This window comes from Anas acuta, chromosome 8 (assembly GCF_963932015.1).
Source record: "Anas acuta chromosome 8, bAnaAcu1.1, whole genome shotgun sequence".
Lineage (NCBI taxonomy): Eukaryota > Metazoa > Chordata > Aves > Anseriformes > Anatidae > Anas > Anas acuta.
In genome coordinates, this window is record NC_088986.1 from 21,656,698 (window position 1) to 21,676,875 (window position 20,178).

Sequence of the window (20,178 nt, forward strand, 5' to 3'; positions counted from 1 at the left end):
GAAGCCTAGCAGAATTGTACATCTCCTATCACTAGTCGAACTTACACAAGAGGCAAACACAACACCGCTAAAAATCTCGTTTTATGTCGTTTATGCCTAATTCTCCTATTTTAACATGCACATCTAGGTCTCAGAATAGCTTCTCTAGTAGGAGACACGAAGTAACGTATAGGTGAATTCACATGCACTCTCAGCACCCACACCCACGTACACACACACCTCCTGTGCTCACACCAGCAGGACTTTGCCCCTCACGCTTTCCCAGCGTGGAGGGCAGGGACCCATCGGTACATTAACAGGTACAATAAAATGACGGAAATAATCCCAAACCTGGCCCAAGCAGGAGAAGGAAACTCAGAGCAGATTCGGGTTCCGCATCTGCTTCTGGACTGAACGACGGCTGGAGTTTATGGAGTAGGGAAAAGCAATTTGTAAAATTCTTCTTCCCTTTTGCTGTCAAAGGACTTAAGAGCTGGCTGGATACACGCCAGCAGAAACACTGAATAAAAAGAGCTGAGTGAAACGTTTTTTTTTTTCCCCTCTCTTCATATGCTGGCACTCTCTGACATTACTTGAAGTGGGAGCACGTTTTTGGAGGTGTGTGCTTGTGGAGAGGGAAAATGGGGTTTGTAAGTTCTGAATATCCCTTTCACATCAGTAAGAGATGAATCAAAGGTAGGATATTTGTCCTCGATGGGGATTAGTCATCACTCAGTGCTTTCCGAAGCTTTGGCTCTGTCATTATTTCCTTCATCAGCCCCTGGTTTAAGAGGAAGAGGTATAAGTTGCCTATTTTAATTCACTTCAGCCTGACATTTGACATAAAAGAAGCAACCGGTGCCAATTTCTTATTAAAATAACAATAATAAATTACTTTAAATAACTAGGCTGCTTTCCTGCAGGAGAGACAAACTGTAAGAGCAGGAACAAAAATAACCGTGATAGATTCATGTGCTTCAGACAACACCTTTGCTCCACTGTATGCTCTGGGACATTTCCTGTCGAGGATATTATCTGGCATCAATTTAAGGGGCAAAGCACTCACCCTACACCAGCCGGCAGGAATACAGCTCCTGTTAGCAGTGCCACCTCTGAATGTGCCTGCTCACAGCCGTTCCCCAGACAGATGGAGGGAAGAGAGGAGCTTGGTTTTTACAGAGCTTTTGGCTGCTTTGAAGTTTTTTGATGAATTCTGGCACAAAATAAAAGGCTGCCAACACCGACTGGAGGAGCCTGTCGGGAGATGTTACCTACTGGGCTTTCTGGAGTCCCACTCTGAACAGGACCAGCCTTTGTAGCCATCAGGGAAGCCTGGGAATTGTCCTCACTTCTGATTTTATTTTTCTTGTCCTCATTCCTAGACAAAAACCTCTCGTTCTGCTGTTTCCTCATCTCCTGGTTGTCCCTGCGACCCTCTCAGCAATGGGTGCCTGCAGGGCACGTGCTGAAAAGCCTCTGCTGGGATGTGTCAGCTGGCACTAGAGGTCAGCATCACCCAAGCCCATTCAGAAGATGTACCAGGAGCTCTAAGAGAAGCACCCTGGGGCAGTTAATGTGGCCATCTTCCTCCTCTGTAAAGCAGTAAGTACATTAAAAGCAGAATTACAGCAAAATCCAGGGCCCACCTTTCTTCCCCTGCAGACACCGCTCTTTGCTCCCACTCTCAAACAGGCAGCGAGTAGGTCTGCAGAAAGCTGCCACGGTGAAATTTGCACAGTGATGTTCAGGCTTTGGGCTCTGTCCCCCTGCATTACGGACCTCATGCATCTCATCAACAGAATCAAAAGTCGAGGGGCTGTGCTGCCAAGCACGAGCGTGGCCGCAGGATGCCACCTTGAGATGATCTTTGCCTGCAAAACTGCAGGAGAGTTCTAGAGTTGAGCAGCCAGGTATTGAAAAGCAGGTTTCCCCATTGAACAGAAGTTTTGTTTTTGTACTGTATTTAGGATTTAGTGTCTTAGAGACCACAGGAACGCACCTCCAGAACAAAACAAACACACTCATCATCCCTATCATAATCCTACACCCACCCATCCTAACATCCTGCACAGCAGCCTTACAAAAAGCCTCAAAACCTGCTAACGTAGGGACAGTAACATCTAATATCCAAGCAGACCTTTTGCATCTTGTTCCAAACATTATGCATAGCTTCAGGATTCAGACTGCCCAGTTTACACCAGATCACATTTACATCTTTATCACCAGCTATCTGATGTATCAAACCTACCCACCACAATAAACCAGAACATGGGTTTACCAACCTCTGATCTGTGGATGACTCCAAGGAGAGAAGGAAAAGATCCACGAGGTCCCTTTCCAGACCTTCCTAAAACTAAGAAAACAGACCTCTGGTCTGCAGACTGAAACCCACAGACAATCCACTTCCCCTCTAGAAAATATCGCAAGAATCTGACAGCTGATAAGCTGGGAAAGCAACGCTGCAGCAATTCAGATGGTGAGAATTACAGTACAGAGGTGGCGTTACACAACTGACATCTGCACAGAGCCCTCTCCTGCAGCTGGCTGTCCAGGCTGTGGGAACAGGGCCAAAGCACGCTTTGCACACTACTTCACGCCCAGACACTCATCCTGCACCCTGTTTTGAAGCAAGCACCATGCAGCAGGGGCTGTGCCTTTAGAATTTCTTTACATTGCATCGAACCCACAGTGGACAATCGGTAGGTAACAACAACAGTCAATAATCAGTAAATAACAAAAAGAAGGTTGTGTTTTCACATTACCTCTCCCTGCCATGCGCTGGTGAAGTACTACGATGAGAAACGATACCTGACACGGCAGATGGATCTTGTGCTTTTCTTACACCTCAGCACGGGGCAGATGGGACATTCATTCTCCCAACTCTTTCCCAATGGCTGCCAGTTCGTTCCCAAAAAGCCACTGAGTTCATTAAAGTCTCTGGTGGCCAAAAGCCTCTTTGTGTGAAGTTTTGGTATGGTGCCTAGCACAATGAAGCCTAACAGTGACAGGGGTCCTGAGGCTGAACTATAGTACACATAAATAATATCACTGAAAAACAATCATTTGCACTAGAAGACCAGGTCTAGCGAGAGCTTTTGGGGTTACCTTCCTCATGAGAAAAACTCAGCTCCTTGACAGTCACACAAAAATAGCATCTAGCCTCCACCCCTGGAAGAAAAGCAGTCAGGGGCATGGAGGGGCTGCGACAGGTCAGCTGCTGTGGTATCACGAGGTGTGCAACCAAAATGGGAAGGGGAGCTGAGTTTGCTGACGGTTTCCTCTCCGGGAAGCAGCAAGAATCGTGTGCCTTTGTCTTCTCACTCCCACCCTCTTTTCCTCCTCACAGCCTCAGGATCCAGACCCCAGCAGCCAGTGTGGGGGACGGTGCTTTGGATCGTACTTGGCTACACAAGTTTCAGAGCTGCCCTTAGGGCCCTTCCAAACACAGGGATAGGTGAGAGCCAGTGAGGTGTCTGGAAGGATGGGAAGGGGCAGAGACATTATTTACAGACAAACCAGCGTGGTAATTTTAAAGGAAACCTGCCTTCCCAACAGATGACCCCATGACTAGGGAGGATAGGGTTTTGTGCTAGAGAGAGGCAACAACTGCAAGATGCTACTGCTAACCAAAAAAGCACAGAAACTCAAAAAGTCCTAATTCCACATTCAGATCACGCTCTGGAAGCCTCCTCTTCCTCTCCTCCCTCTTTTCTTATCCCCACTGCTTTTAACACTGAGAAAGTTTCACATTTAGACATGGGTAGTTGCTGTTGTAGGAAGCACATGGTTTCCGAGAGCCCCATCGCTGCTCTAGCTGAGCCTCCTCTGGGTTTGAGATAGCAGGTCTGTGTAAATTTTGGATCTCAGGAACCTGGGATAAGAGTCTTTTTCCATCAGGCTGTGCACCTTCCCCTGAGCTTGGTCAAAGCAAGAGAGGGAGGGCTCCTGCATGTTTCTTCTTGTCAGCTCCCGAGTCTGGAAGTCTATGTTCACCTAGGAGAAACAGCAGAAGAGAGTTTGGTACTGAGTGACTGGTTTGCTTGCTTAAAATGGCACACTTCATCTCAGTGACAGGACCAAGCACCTACTCTCAGCCGTGCCGAAACAGTCCCCCTAACTCTGTGGGGTTTAGTAACCCAGAGTTATAAATCCTGTCCCAAACTTGGAGAAGTTGAACAGGATTTATAATGATCCAAGCACTTCTGAAATCAAGTTACTTTTATTCGGGCTCTCAAGCATGGATTTACGCAGCAGATCTTCTAGAAATGCTAACTTGGCTTACACATACCTCTTCTCCTGTTGACCAAGTTTCCTCTATTCCCCTTTTCTTCACTACACGCCCAATAGAAGGGTGAGTGAACTTTTAGCTGGGCTTAAACTATCAGAATATTCTTATTAAATGTTTTTAAACTCTGTTGTTATAGAATAAATTGTTTGATTTTTCCCATAACAGCTTGATGTTACCATATCTTCAGGAGGGACTTGAAAAAACAAACAGCCCTCATGTTATGACTGCAGCATGTTTGCAAAGCCAACAATACGCGTTTTCCTGTTCTCTCTCCCTTGCAAACAGTTAGCGTTTGTTAGGGTTATTGTTGAAAACCTGTCTGTTAAGATGTTATTTGTCATTATTACCCCAGCGTCCAAACATCAAGCTGTCTAGAAAGCAAAGCTGTCTGCCTTAACCCAGACGACAGCAATAGAGATCAGCTCCCGATGTCACTTAAAGGTCATTTCACATTCTAGCATGACAATGGGAACAAATTTTAGGGAAGACTCCATCCAACCTGCACTTGTATTTCTAATGCAACGTCAGTTCTGCAGTCCTGAAGATCTCACCCAGCTTTTATGAATATCAGCACGAGGTGTGCACCAAGGGACTGAAGTGCACCCTGAGATGCCCACACCACCTTGTGTTTCACAGTGGTTACAATAATAGCCTTGCTAGCTCCACGATGGAGTGGAGGCAGCCCTCTTAGAGGGATCCCCTCGCAGGCAGCTTAACCTTTATCGTGACAAGCACCCGTGCTATCAAGCAAGAGAACTGCTGTGGGAGAGCAGGTGCAGCAAGCACTCTCCTGGTTGCATTATTAATACAGCAGCACATCACGACACAGGATCTGACAGTCACATCAGCCTGTCAGTACTTTAAAGAGGACTTGAACAATTCCAGGCTTCAGGTTGTGACTGCGTTTTTTTGTTCACCTCCGAGTTATTGCTCGCATCTTTCAGGAGCTCTAATTGAGTTTGGAGTTAGTCAGCAGATAAACACCCTTCCCTGGAGAGTCAACAAGTTAGTCATTCGTGGGATGCTCTTAGACAAAATGTCCTGGGAGAAATGAGCCCAATAGCCTGTTTGGGGACTGATAGTAAATGTTCAATGTGCAAAACTCCTAGGAAGCTGGTGGAGGTTCGGAAATGTGGGTTGCAGTTGCCAGTGAACTCACTGGCGATGACTAATTTGGTATCATCAAAGTAGTTACCCTCACCAGGGGATGAGTCACTGCAAGCAGAGGCAACAGGAGCAGGCAGGATGGCATTCCCGTAACAGGAAGCATTCTGGCCATCACCTCCAGCAGGGAAGGAAGGAAGGAAACAAGGAAGGAAGGAAGGAAGAGCTCCCCGTTCCCCGCGCCAGAGGGATGCTCTGCCTGCCCGAGGTGCTGGCCTACCAACCTCTCGAGGAGCCTGCACGTCGATGAACTCCTCAAAGATCCGCTGGGCCTTGGAGGCCAGTTTGGCCGCTGAGCGGGTCTTCTTGAAGTCCTCGCAGGCGAGCCAGAACTCGAGGTTTTCCTCGCTGAACTCCGTCTTCAGGAAAGCACGGAAAGCGGCCAGCCCATCTGCAAGGGAAACAAGGGGAGTTACAATGGAAGGAGAAAGAGGGCTCTAACAAACACTCTAACAAGCATCCCCCATCCGTCTACTAGAGGCCATTCAATATTTCTCACAGGCTATGTGACCACACAGTCCGTGATCCCAGGACTTACTCATAACTCACACGGTTACATCAGCTGGAGTCTCACGAGCTGCCATGAGACCACAAATTCTTTGCTGCTATTTTGAAAAATATCTTTTTGCCAGCTAACACGAAAAGGTTTTCTTTGGGGCTGGGATAGCTAACCTTTGAAAAATTCCCCTTGAAATCATCAGGCTCCAATGATACAGTCTCTTTGCTGCACCGTCTTGTGCATATTAATGTCCCACTTCGTAACGTCCTATCCGTCATTAAGAAAAGCCTTTAATAAAACATAGCGCCTGTGGACTTGTCTCCTCTGCTTTCTGTCACTTTGCTTTACTGCCTTGTGACATATTTTTAGTTATTACTTATACAGAGGAAGGATCTCGGAGAGCCTCACTGTTATAGCTACAATAAAGGGGGAAAGGAGAGGACACAGCGTAATTACTACTTGTCTAGTCAGTGGTAAAAGTGTTCTTATCACTTGCTAATGCTTAGCAATTGTGACATTTCAGTAATGTAATCTGAGTCAGCCGGGACAGATTAGAAATATGGAAAGATTTATTAGGCAATGTGTGCTCTTAAACCCCTGCCTGGGTGTATTTATGGACACAGCTATTGTTTTTTATTTCCTTTCCCTGAATGGCACACGCAGAGTTGAAATAGCTGAAGGTTTTACACATGCCCTTTCTCCTTTCCTGAGCCTAGGGATAAATTTGGCTCCTAATTTTACTTCTTCCAGTAACATGTTTCTAACTTTTCCCGCTCTCTTTCTATAGGGTCTCAGCATTTGTAGCTCATAACTGGAAACCTCCCCAGTCGGCATTAGCCACTTACTTCCAAGTAAGCACCTAAAAATACTGACAGAACTGGGAATGTGCTCGGCAAGGGCAGACGCAATGAAAGAATGTGCAAGTGCACAGCAGAGATGGACAGAGGGTTTGTAGGACTTGAACTCCTCCTGGCTGCCCTGGCTCTCGAAGGGAACGACAGACAAGATATTAGGCCAGGTAGGACCAAACTCCAGGCTAACACTCTCCACTTCAGGCTTCTCAAAGCTCCTTCACTGTCGGGCTTGGCAATGCTAACTGCTCCATCAGCACTCTGCACTGCAAAGAGCTGTCGTGGCACAGCAACCAGCAGCTAAAAGAGGAATGTTTCCGTCTCAGCTACCCTGGTTTCTTTCTGTCAGCCCCAGGAGGGCAAGGAATGAAAGAATGGCAGCATCACAGCAATTCATCCTGGTGCCCCTTGGTTAATGCACTTGTAGAGAGAGATGATCGGGGTTTTGGATTGTTACTGTGGGCAAAGCCAGGGCTCTTGCCCAAGAGCACTGCAGAGCAGCTAACAGTGCAAGTTGTGGGTTCAAGACTGGGGGAATAAGGCAACATTAGCCCTCGAGAAGTCTGCAGAACAGAGCTCCAGAGGCATCTCCAGGAGCCGAGTGCCTGTCAGGATCACGCTGCCCCCAGCTGCTCGGAGCATCTGCATGGGTAGATAAACATGGCACAAGAGAGGAATGTTTTAGGGCTTGTTTCCTTCAGGGAACAGGAACCCAGGAGACACAAGGATGTTTCGCAGCCTACGTCCCCTCCCTATTAATATTGACAAAATTCATAAGGATTTTGCAGATGACTTGTGAAGAGAGCAGGGAGCCCTTACAAGAAGAAACGGAGAGGACATCACAGCAGACTGACAATTTCAGAAAGGAGAAAGCACAGAAGGGAAAATGCAGCCGTTCCCCGAGATGTATGCCATTTGGTATATCACGGGCTCGTAGGATGTTTGGTGTTTATTATTCAGGCACCCAAATACACTGTTATGACAACACAACCTCAGCTGTGTGTTCCTGCGGAGATCTTGCTTCCCTGTCCTGATCTTCCCCTGTCGCCTTTCCTCTCCAACAGCCCCAGAGCCCCGGCACTGACAGAGGATCACTTGCCAAAAATAGCAGCTGTGCATGGCAAATATAATATCTGCAGAATGTAATATCTGCTAAAACAAGTGGACTTCGTGATTGATGAGATGAGAAAGGCCTTTGCTTCAGCCCTGCCCCAGAGAGCAGCCGCGGCAGCTGGGACCAGGAGGTTTCCACATGCTCTGCCTCCCGCTCTCATGTCAATCAGCTCCTTTTTATCTCGAAGTAAGCTTAGACAGACGATATATAAATAATTGTATCTGGCTGTTCTCCACTTTTTATATATATATATTTCTGTCATCTCCTCCTCACAGCCCGAGGGGAGCTGGAAAGGATCAAGCCAGACCTGGGAGGACGTTGCAGAGGAGGCCCTGGATGCAGGAGAGGTCATCCTCAACTCCAGGCTGCCTCGCTCTCCGCAGATTCGCCCTTAGCCTTTGACTCTCTGCCAGCACTTACAGCTGGGGCTGGCAGTCAGAGTTCAGCCTCGGCGATGGAAGCCCAGATGACCGCACAGCAGTAAATCGCTGCCAGGCTGCCCACGAGTTTATCGTGGAACAAGGACAGATCTAATGGAAAGGGCAGGAGGGCAACGAGGTAGGGGACCGGCACCACCTGAGCTGGAATGTGACCTGGATGTTGACTTTTATGTCCTGTACATGAAGACTACCAAGGAAGCATCCATCCCTCACCAATGATTCTATGGTATCTTTATAGATCTCGTGGGATATCCCCAAAACACGCAGCTGAAAGGCATGGCTGCTCAAGAAACAGACACCGTGGTGTAAATGTACAGCCTTCCAATACAGCTGTTGGATACTTACTCAGCAATTTGACTCAAAAGAGTGGTGAGTCTTGCTTGAAGCCAATGGATTTTATTACTTTCAGCAGGGCAGATAGGATGATGGCAAAGAAATAGAGCTCTTCCACCTGGCTGTCAGGAGTCAGAAGGAGGAGCAGAAGAACATTTGCTTTAGAGTTTTGCAGTGTGAATAGCCTTAAAAGGACCAGGCTCCGCTCTCTAGAGCAGATAAAAATAAATTTGTGATTTAGAGGGGAACTACCAGGCAGATCAACAACTACATGAGGTCTCAGATGCTCCTGAAACCCCACTCAGACGTTATCCTTTGGGCTGTGGAGAGTGGTTTCTTTACAGAAAGACAAGACGTGGAGGAAGGGACTTAACCGGCTTGCAAAAAATACAGTACAAGTCTTAACTAAATCAGGCGTCAGCAACATGAGGAAGAGCTGAGATTAATAGCTTAAATCATTCAGGCAGACAGTTTAATAACCAAGGATCTAGCCACTGTCAGAGTAAAAAAGCTATCAACAATCATTTATTTAATGCATGCATTTCACACCATCAGGGCCATCAGCACGTCATGTAGGAAATAAAGAGAGAGTCCTTATGGCTGGTAGATGGATGGATTAGCTCTGTGCAATATTTTGGGTCCAGGGCTGAAGAGACAGGGCCACAATGTTCTGCATAGCATATGTACGTGCTCTCCCTGCTGCTTAGCATTGCTTCGGTGAATGTTAGCTGCCTGTCACTAGCACAATGCTAATGCTAATGCTGTTCTGGCTTCGAAAGAACTGGGAGTAGGAAGGGATATTCCTATGCTGTGTGGGAAGAGCAGCAACGTATAGACAACAGGAGGAGGAGGAGGACAATAAAATTTGGGCAGAAGAGCACAGAGATCACAAAAAAAAAAAAAAAAAAAAGAAATTGTAGATGGCAAAAAAAGTCATCCTTGAGATAAAAATGGAAATTCAGCGCAAAGGTTTTCCATGTCAGATGCTTCGCTGGAAACTGACTAAGGGTTGAGGACAGACTGTCCTGCCGGATTCTGGACAAATGACAGGCCATGTGTCCAGCCCCGCGAGGGATGCAGAACGAGACATGCCATTGCTTGGATCTCCCTCCGGCAGCCTGTCAAAAGGAATCTCCATCTGGCTGACCAGACTGTAGCTCCTGGGCACGGGTACAGCAGGGGGATTACTCCTCCGTTACCCACACACATACGCACACCCTGCGGACCACGTAAAGCTCCGGTTCCCTGGGAGCCATCACTAATCCAACACTGGCACAAAAGGGGAAAAGATGCCAAAATCGAGCACGTTAAAACCTCTGCTTTTGCCCCTTAGCACCCAAGGAAGCATGCTACATGCAGCCCTGCCTCTCACTTGCTCAAAACCCAGCTGCAAAGCAAGATCAAACTCCTCTCCTGCTGCCTGCCACGCTCACAAGCCCTGACCCCAGGGAACACCACTGTGCTTGGAGATAGGTTTCTTGCAACGAGCTCAGGCAAGGCTCCTGCTCTAGAAAGAAAGGGGATTGACTGGCTGACCCTACCGTTTCAAGTTGATTTGCTTCACCCATTAGCAAGAGCGAGTCAGATATCATTGCACTGACCTACTTGTCTTGGGGCTGCCGGTGAAGCTGAGCTGTGCTGTATCCTACAATTTGGCACTGGCACTCTAACAGGGCAAGGCTGAGGGATGCTGAAGTCCCAATGCCAGAGCAAAAGGAAGGTGAGGGTGTGACTGGGAGAGCCTAAATTGCACCACCTTCCCTACCTGCAATCTCTTGCCAATGTCAATGCAATTATTTTTTTTTAAGTGCTGGGAACTAAACAATCTGAATCGGACCACTCTCTTTACAAAAAACAGCACTGCCCAGCCTGGGAATCTCTGGAAACATGTACTTGCTTCAAGATCCAGCGCTTTTCAATGCTCCACTCAAGGTACTGACATAAAGGATCAGGATCAAACAGTATCTACAGAGTTCATTCAGTAAAACAACGGGGGAACAGTGGAAGGGGCACCAAAGGGCCATCACACTTAAGGAATATTTGACAAAAATAAGCATAACATTCTCCATAGAGTTTGTGTAATGCATAGTACCTGTTCAGACCACTTCCACTTGAAGACCTTTTGGAGATTCAGGAAAATGGGAAATGAAAGAGTAAAAGTTGTCTGTCCCTCTCATATGGCTGCTATACCCAGCTCCCAAGCCCTACTTGTGCACTGATTTTCCTGAAAGAATGGGATGATTGGAAAGAACCCCAAACCGCTGTAACGTCCGACTGTGAAGGAAAGCACCACTCAATTCCCTGAAATCAGCATCACAATCTCCCTTCCAAAATAGACAAACCGACCATCTAGTGAAGAAAGAATTCATGGCAGATGTGTCAAGCAGAAGCGGTCTACCTGCTAATGCTAGAAACCACAGGGGAAATTCTCCGTGAGCCCAGCTGGTGCTTAGCCCATGCCCTGAAGCATGAATTGGAATTTTCCCTGGCTAATATTTTTCACCTGGGCAGTCATAGTGAAATTAGACTGATACAGTTCTGTCCTTCTCCTGGCACTAGAAATAGGACAGGAGCTGGCAGCTGTACTACAGACAGATGCAGGCAGGACGGGCATTGCTTTTCTTACTCTGAAATTTTGGTCTGACGCAGCACAAGAGTCCCTTGCCCTCTCTAACATCAGCTCATGTTTACTAGCATGCTTCTAACAGCATAAACGCAGCTGGTTTATTTTCATAACAATTTAACAATTCTGTGCTTTGGATGCAAGTATACATAAGCGAAAACAATGATTTTACAATTCCTTCTAAGCACATACGATGTGTATCTTCTCTCCTTTAAACCAGTGTAACTAAAATAACACTTGTGTTTAAACAGAGCTTTCTGTCTTTGCATCCTTATAACCAAACGCAGGCTTTGTCTGCAGACTAGCTATTCCAGAAGCTTCAGGTCAGAGCTGATGTGATATATTTTTTTAGAAAGTGGTTTATTAAACAACAATTTTTTGTCACTAATCACCAGGCAATGTCAACGTGACTGCTAAGAAAAAAGCAGCTCAATTTAAATTTTAAAAATCACCTTCTGTTGCTATTAGGAACTATATATTTTTCACTAGGTGTCAAAGTGTTCCCAGAATTACTTCCCATTCTAGAGACAGCCTTACAGAGTGATAAATGAAATACCAGAATCCTTCCTAATTTATTAATATTATCTTCTTATGGATGCTGTTGGATGAAGTAATCGAACTAAGGTTTGATTTAGCATTCCCAGCACTCAGCTGAAGAGGGAACAATCTGTATATAACTTCAGTACAGAGAGTGAGACTTCACTGGCTCTTGTAATCGAAGCACTTTTGTTATACTCTGTATCTAAGTAAGAAAATTCTGACCTTAATACTGTTGAACCAGGAACAAGGGCTTGATTTTAAAGACAGAACTGTACCACTGATGTGAATATCCTGTCCTCTTCCACTTCCCATCCTCCAGGCACCCATGACTCTTTTGTGCATTTTTCCCTTCTTGTTTTGAATTTTGACAAAAGAAATGTTCCCTCTTAGCCATACCCAGCTACCTCTTTTTTTTTTTTTTTTTTTTTTTTTTTTTTCTACCGGCTGCAAGAGCAATGATCTCAACAAGATACTGCTGCTAAAATTATATATTGCTTTTTCTGCCTTGGACAGCCAGCTTGTTTAAAGTTGTCACGTAATTCTCTGCCAAAACTGTTGTCATCTTAGCAGAAATCCAGAAGAACTGCACTTTTTTGAAAACAATATGATTCTACACTGATATTTTAAAATGCAAGTCCCACAAAACCTGAACCACTAAGAAAGCCAGATATTTCCATATTGCAATAAAATAGTTCACCACCCACACTGACTTCTCCCCAACCTCGATTTGCTCGTTTTATTCTCGAATACAAACACCTTAATGAGCCTATACTGTGAACTTCGCAGCCTTGTTTACAATTTGTCAGCATGAATGTGTCGGTGAAGCAGAATAACAGAATAATATATTCTGAACAGAACTGATATGATTGATCTATTGAATGGAGTGAGGTGTGCTGATTATATGTTTGCATAACGTTCCTTGATGTGAAACTTTCAGGTTTGGTTCAGTAGCTATAAATTAGATCCAGTTAAGTGCTACCATGCGTGATTTCTCCAGTAAGGACTGCTACAGAGCGAGGTGTTTAAGGTTACTGAGCTACATACTAGATTTTCCCCTAAAATCGATGAGAGTAATCAGTCAAAAAAAAAAATCAGGAGATGGCTCTGAGAATTTCAGCTGCGTTGACTTGCATTAGAATATTCTGCAAGGCGCTCACATCAATAGGAATGGGATGTTACGGTCTTCTCGCCACTTAGGTGCAGATAAAATATTAAATAGCCCTGCGGTGGAGTGCTAACGAGCAGTGGCAGTGAGTGAGGTCTCGGGGGAACCCCTCCACTGCTTCCTACAGTGCACTGCTGTGCCCAGCAGTCCTGGCACAGGCTGCACCTCAACGCTGTGCAGCTGCAAAGCAGCTGGAGGCAGAGAGAAGCTAGATGGTGCCACGGATCCTGGGGAGCTTTAGTGAGCTGAGAACCCATCACTGCTCGTGCAGAAAGGCTGAACCCAGGTGTACCTGCCAAGGAAGGTGCGCACAGCCACCGCCTTGGAGCCCTGCCTCCAGAGGAACTGGAGGAAGCTGGAGCTGGGGCTGCTGGCTTCATCAGCTGTGAGCACACAGTCAGTGAAGAGCAAATTCAGGAAGGGAACCCACAGAAACACACTCCCTCACCTTCTCACCAGAGGAGAAATCCTGCCCATGAGTTACCGTGACTGCTTCTGTGCCATCAGTGCGTAATTTGCCTCAGTTATAAACAGTGTCTGGGGTACAGGGAGACATGGGGAGGGGGAGGATTGGTAGAATTTGATCTCTACTCACATTTATGGGATAAAAGGACATCAAAGGAGTCTGCCCATCTTGATGCTTCTTCTGTTGACAGTCTTCTGAAAGAAAGGAAGGGGCAAATTACAGACAACCCACGGCTGCTGGTCCCCTCCAGAGCTGCTTGACAAGGACACCAAAGAAGGCTGGAGTTCTCACCAAACTTTGGCTATCTACCGTGTAGAGGTCTCCAAGTGAGCAAATCACCCTGGGTTCCCTTCAGAGTCAGCAGGGAGATGCCATGGGACTCGCAGGGTTCACTCCATCTCCTCTTCAGGTAGGTGGCTAAAATAAGCCCAATGAATCATGCCCAAAAAGGGACCGATTTTTCCTCATCGACTCTAAGCAGAGGCCCAGGGAACAAGTTCAGATGTAGACATTTACATTGTAAATGTCAAAAGTTAAGTGAAATGAAACCCACACCTGCAGCAGTGTTTGTTTCTCTCTCCTGGCTTCAAGGGGAAGGTTAGACTCTTAGCTCAGATGTAAGCAGTGACTTGTGATCAGACGAATCACATCCCACTCAGGGCTCTGGATTGTCTGAAGTACCTGCTTTAAGTGCTGTGCAAACTGATTCAGGACATTTTGGTAGTGTTTAATAACAAGACTTCGCCAAGGAGGACTGTGACCTGAAATTGCTGCTCACCTCGTGTGCAAAGTCAACTGCTCAGACTTTGATTTGTGATGACAGAGGGATAACATCTGCAGACACATCCCATGGACAGCAGCTGGGACAGTGTGCGTGTCCTGTCTTAATGAAGAGCTTGTATCACTAGTTTAGGCATTTTCCAACATTGTTTCTGCTCTATCAGGTTTTTGTGTTTTCCTCCCTTCCTTGTGGCTAAAAAGAACTATGCAAAGCTCATACAGCGTACAGTGAAAGGCGGGTGGTACTAGAGGGGGCGGCGGGCAGGGAGGGGAAGGACAGAAGTGGGGATGGGGTGGGATGCTGCAGCTATACTCACTTCAAAGCCCGGTTGGGCTTGTCCGGAAGAATAGCTGTGAAATCATTATATGAGTCTGATTTGTGAGACAGGCAGCCCAGGCGAGTCCTCATCCCTCTGTTCCTGTGGTCGATATGGGGGAGCAGGGGTGTGAGCAGGGGAAAACCAAAGAAGACGATTAAAAGTCTAGCCAGAGTGGCAAAACAGAAACAAGAAAAAAAAAAAAGAAAAAAAAAAACTCCTCAGCAGCTCTGCACCTAGTCAGACCTGTGTCCCTGGCTCCCTCATCTGCAGAAGGGGCTCTGAAGCATCTCCAGTACGATGCTAAGCAGATGCTAAGGGTGGACACAGCACCAGAGCAGCTGAAAGCTCACCCACACCAGCCACTCAGCTGGTCTGACTGGCAAAAAGGTTTGGAAGGCTGCACTTTGGGACAGTTTCTTGCAAAGACCTGCTCTCGGCAGGAGTGGGAAGACAGCAAAGGGGAGAAATGCCAGTCGCCACAATCCAGCCGCACCAGAACAGCACAAATACCAGTGCTTGAGGGCAGGAGGGGCTGGAGGAAGAGAGGGAGCAAGGCACCTGCCAGGTGAGCCTGCGCTGCAGAGCCACGAGACCCCAGCCAGGATCCCTTTATTCTCAGCGTTACATAAGCAGGCTAAAGCTGCCTCTTCCGTGACGGGTTTATCCATGCAGAAAATGGCCTTATTGCTTTTCCCTCTGAATTTCAAAGCGGGCCCAGAGCCTTGGGTGCTCCGCAGGCCCCTCGCCTCCTCGCCAGCCCCTTCCCAGGACGGCCGCCGCAGCATCGCGCCGGGACGGGGAGGACGGGGAAGGAGAGGAAACACGAAGGGAGGGGGAGATGTCACACACACGTTGCACTGGGCTGGCAGTGTCTCCTCTCAAAAACATCTAGACGCCGATTACCGGTTTGACACGGTGTCCAGCAGGGCACAGCCTGTTACTCGCCTCTCCAGCCTAAGGGCATCGCTTCTGCTACATTTCCCCCGTGTCGAACGAGGCCACTCTCTGCTCCTGACCACAGGAGGACAATTCAGCCACTGAGCCTGCACTTCTCAGCTGCTGCACCCACTTCTGAGCCAGAGGAAGCCCTTGGCTGAGCCCTGCTGCCAAACAGAAGCCACGCACTGTGTGTGGCTGCAGAGGGAAGCACAGGATTTTTTCCCCTTTCCATATGCAGCCCTTGCAGAGCACTTCAGCACCAGCAACCGAGCCAATCTGTAGCACGCCTGGTTCCCCCTTCTCCCCCCGCCCTTCAGAGAGTTTCTATTATTGCACATTTTAATGTAATCTTAAAGCAAATTAAATGTTAATTAAATGCAAGGAGTGTCTCCCTGGCACAGCACAGGCAACTCACGGAATTTGCCGAGCACAAAAACCTGGAGATTTTTAGCGGCAGGAATTGTTGCACAGCCCCAGAATGCAGACCCACGACCGGTGGGCTCAGGATGCTGCGCTGCCTAAACTTCCAGCATCAGGGCAGACACACTGTGTGCAAAGTGTGCATTCCTAGCTGAGCCTGCTGGACCTGCTGGCTCAAACCGACACCGAGCCCGCTATGGGATCCTCCTGGTACCTTTCGGATCCCTCCTGCCCCCAACCTTTATCCTCCCTCAGCTGTTTGTTCGAGCCAGCTCAGGAATTTCTCAGCAAGAGGTGTGACATGCATTACCGCAGTGCTGCTCAGATTTCTCTCTGATGCCTGAGATCAAGGGACTGCAGCAGGGAATCACAGCGAACAGGAGGCAGGGATGCTGCGCCACAAGCAAGGAGCTCGTCTCTCCCGGAGCACCGATCCCTGGGCCACGGCTCCCAAGACAGGACACAGGAGAAAGAGAGGGAAAATCTGGGGCTGCGGGAGGTGGAGAGGCAAGGGAAGGAGGGAAGAGGGGATGGTACAGCGAGCCCAAAAGCTCGCTGGACGAGGCAGACAGCGACAGGATGGGCAGGGGTGAGGAATGCAGCGTGTCTGTTCAGTTACCTCCGTGGGATCAGTAAGGCAGCCATGCAGGCATCCAGTTATAGTTAACCCCTTAACTGGCTGGCTTGGAGAGCAGTCAGGGCTGTTTGCAGGAGATAGGAGTGCGGGAAGGAGGGATATTTACTCTTTCATGTCCCGGCACTTAAAAATATACCAAAGAATCCTCTGCAAAAAAAAAGGAGGGCCAGTTGTTCTCAACCCATTTGATCCTTGCTTCCTAGCGTGGCAGGTCGATTTTTCAGTGGAAGACGTTCAGAGTTGAGAGATGATCACAGAGAAGAGACAGCATTTCCTCCTAAAACCAGGACAGCGGGTTAAGTCCAGCTTCAGGTCTAAAGCGACTTGAGCTTGGCGTCACAGCTCACCACGGAGCAGCAGGACTCGGCACTATCGCGCTCATCATTCAACACCTCTGAAGGTCTCTCCCCAACAGGCAGGGCTTCGGACTGACCTCGCTAAGGAGACCAAACTACCTCTCGTCCCTGTCCCTCCAGGTCATGGCTGATGGTACGGGCCATCACGGCAAAGCTGGCACTGCAAATAAAACAAGAGGAGGACTTCACGCGGCTGCGGATGCTGCTGGTCCTTGCACCGTCACAGGCTCAAGCACTCACACAAAAACATCCCCAAAAAGCATCTGCCTGCGGTGGCAGCCTACGGGAAGTCACAAAGGGGACGCACGGTCTGCAACGGGGAGGGAGGGAGGGAAGGATGAAGGGACAGAGGGCTGGCAGGGGCCCTGGGAGCCTTGGCACACAGCCCGCTGGTCAAACAAATCTCGCATCAGGGAGCGAAGGCGAGGGCCACACCAGCCGGGAAAACGATGGGACAGAGAGCAGGAGCGAGCTGCTTGTATAGCGAGCAAAGTGCAAAGGTTTCCTGCTTGCCAGGACAAGGCCGAGCTCCAGATAACCTCCGTGTCCTCCTGCCCAGAGGGAACAACTGAGGAAGCGGCAAAGGAGCTGGTGAGAGCAGAGGCTGTGTGCAAAGGAGCCGCGACCCGGTGCCGCTTGGGCCCGAGGAGATCCCAAAGCTCGGGCTGCCCAACACAACATCCCTTTTAAAACCTGATTACATTAAAAACGCACAAAGCCTCTCCCCAACTAAATTAATGGAACCGGGATTGCACTACATGCCAGTGAGTGCATTTCCTTAATCCCTGCCCTGACCGGCTGCTTCGATGCGCTTTAACTGAAATCAATCCTTGGTAATTCCTTAAGCCCCTTTAAATTTCCTCGTTAACAGTCTCACCCACATGCGGGGCCGCAGCACAGCATCTCCCGGAGTCCCCCAGCCCCTCTTCCCCCCCCATCACCCCGAAGTGACAGCTGGAAGCGGAGCTGGGTGCCCGCCGGGTGCCCTCTCCCTCTCTCTCTCACCGTCTCCTCGAGCAGCGTGCTTTTTGGGGTCCTGTTATGAAACAGCTTTCTGCTCGCCTCCGCTCCCACCCGCTCGCCAGCCCACACAGCACAACCCGCAGAGCTGAGCGGCACCCAACTTCCCCGTGCTCCCGAAGTCTGCCTGACTTCAGGGATGCCGAGACCTACATTTCCCCCAGAGGCAGCCGCACGGCTGGGCTGACATGCCCACGGATATTTCCCTTGATTGCAAATAAAGCTGGTCAATTATGGCTTTATAAATATAATCTGTGGCATGTGGTAAAGGCATCCCAGTGGGGGTCCACGGTGAGGGGGATTTTACCCCACACTCCATTGCTTGCCCTACCTCCCCCTCCTATGAAAGGACCCTGGGTCACCTCATCATGGAGGTGCTTTGGGGTTTCTCCTTAGGAGACAAAGGAAGGGGGTGCAATTAGGACAATCAAATTATCAGCCCCCTCCAGGAGATCACCTGAGCAGAGATAAAGCAGCCATCCTGATGGAAAAAATTAGCAGCAAAAAAAAAAAAAAAAAAAAAAAAGAAAAAAACAAAACCACCACAACAACCACCCCCAAGGGGCTTGGAGAGATTAAGTCCATCCATTCACATGCAGAGAAAGCCAGCTAAACCCGAGCAGGGAGGCACTGCAGCCAGCCAGACCCAGCGAAAAGCTACTCACTGCCGTTGACCTGTCCTCTCTGCCCGTGGGTCTTCGCCAACGCTGTGGTCGCGGAGGCTCTGGGGAGAGAACAGAGCAGCCTCTTCAGAGACAACCCCCAGCACGGGGTGAAAGTCACACTCCGACACACCTCCCCTCCCCAGCTCTCCCCGGGCAGCAGCAGCAGCAGCAGCAGCAGGGCTGGGAGCACAGCTCCGTGTCACATCCAGCAGCCTCAGCCGGCAGGCTGGGGCTTGGCTCTGCAGCGTTGCCGACTCGCATCGCTCGCTGGCGGAGCTGCCGAGGAGCCCACCTGATCAGCACGTTGCTCTGCATCCCTCCTCGCCCGCCGCCCCGCTGACCTGGCCACAAATCTCCCCGGTTCCTGGAGATGGGCGACAGCTCGGCACGGGTGGAGGGTGCCAAGCACCGGCTGGGAGCATCTGGGGGTGGGTGGGGGGATGCCTGCGAACGCTCTCGCCGTTGTCACCCTCGGTATGTTGGAAGAGAGCAGCCGCCTGCTTTAAGCAGCTCCTCTGAGGTTTAGGGGAGGCTGATCGCAGAGCGGCAGGAGTCGCTACGGACAGAAGGGACTGGGGAGTTTAATTAAAGAGCCCCGGTGCCAGCAGGGTCAAATGAAATCGTTAACGGGCAAGGGAGAGCCTTGCTGCAGGGCATGGGAAAAAGAAACCCACCTGGCTCATCAGGGATGTGACCGACCGCTCATCTCCCCCAATGTGTGCAGCCCCACTGGCTCCCTGCCTTGGCTTTGGACCTCCCGTGGTTTGCTCACCCCACAGCACAAGCTCCCATTCCCATTCCCATTCCCTCTCTTCTCCTGCACCCACACCCCCATCCTCATCCAGCAGAGGATGTATATGGGGTCCCCAGTGCACCCCAGTGGGACTTCCATGGGAACCCAGCCCCCAGCACACGTGGTGGGGCAGCAGCACAACCCCAAATTGGGGCTTGGCTCAGCCACCAGAACCCCAACACAGGGGCTGTGCTATGCTCTTTTTGATCCTGCTGGAGCTGGCCACTGCATTAGTGAAAAAAAAATAAAATAAAATAAAAAAGTGTCTGCAGTTACACCAGTCGCTATTTTTCTCCTTATTCTCCTGTCTTTTTCCTAGAAACCCGTAGTCACCCACCTCTCCTCTGCTAAAGCGGTGCTGGGCCTGACATCCTTGTGCTACTGACGGGAAAGATGTGTTGAGATGGCACATTATCACCAGCAACATCCCTGGGGAAGGAGTCCTGCAGAACTCCCTGAAAGCACGGGGATTAGCAGTGCTGCAGGAGTGATCCCAGCTCTCCGACTCGGATCCCCCCCTTCACAGCTCAACCTGGCAAGGGAACAACAATCGCCTTGCTCTCACCCTCCCATCACAAAGCCCAGGTCATCCTGACTTGGGTTAATCACGTCTCTGGTTCTGAGGAGACAAACATCTAAAAATAAAAAAATAAAAACGCAGCGGCTGATACAACATCCTCTCAGCCAAGGTCAAAGGTTGAGGTCCATCCCATGCCTCTGGTACAAAAGGCTGGTTTGTTCAAGTTAAATAACAATCAGCTTCAGCCCTTGCCCCAAACCCAAGCC

General features: G+C 49.0%; 1 protein-coding gene across 14 annotated transcripts; it reads right to left on the reverse strand.

Moving 5' to 3' along the window:
* Nucleotides 1-67: 67 nt before the first annotated feature.
* RGS8 (regulator of G protein signaling 8) lies at nt 68-19,881 on the reverse strand. 14 transcript variants are annotated; one of them, XR_011098829.1, is made up of 8 exons: nt 19,730-19,873; nt 18,600-18,658; nt 14,560-14,661; nt 13,592-13,656; nt 5,656-5,822; nt 2,742-3,972; nt 2,262-2,332; nt 68-760 (listed from the first exon to the last, which is right to left on the reverse strand). XR_011098829.1 is itself a non-coding variant. In XM_068690440.1 (7 exons), the coding sequence occupies exons 3-7, from the start codon at nt 16,564-16,566 to the stop codon at nt 3,790-3,792; spliced, it is 543 nt and encodes a 180-aa protein (XP_068546541.1). In that variant the 5' UTR covers nt 16,567-17,074; nt 18,600-18,658; nt 19,730-19,855; the 3' UTR covers nt 2,635-3,789. The 14 variants fall into 14 exon arrangements, 11 of the variants coding, with proteins under 11 accessions (XP_068546541.1, XP_068546540.1, XP_068546539.1 ...); XR_011098830.1 differs by lacking the exon at nt 2,262-2,332; XR_011098828.1 differs by having other exon boundaries at nt 68-2,332.
* Between the last annotated feature and the right edge of the window lie 297 nt (nt 19,882-20,178).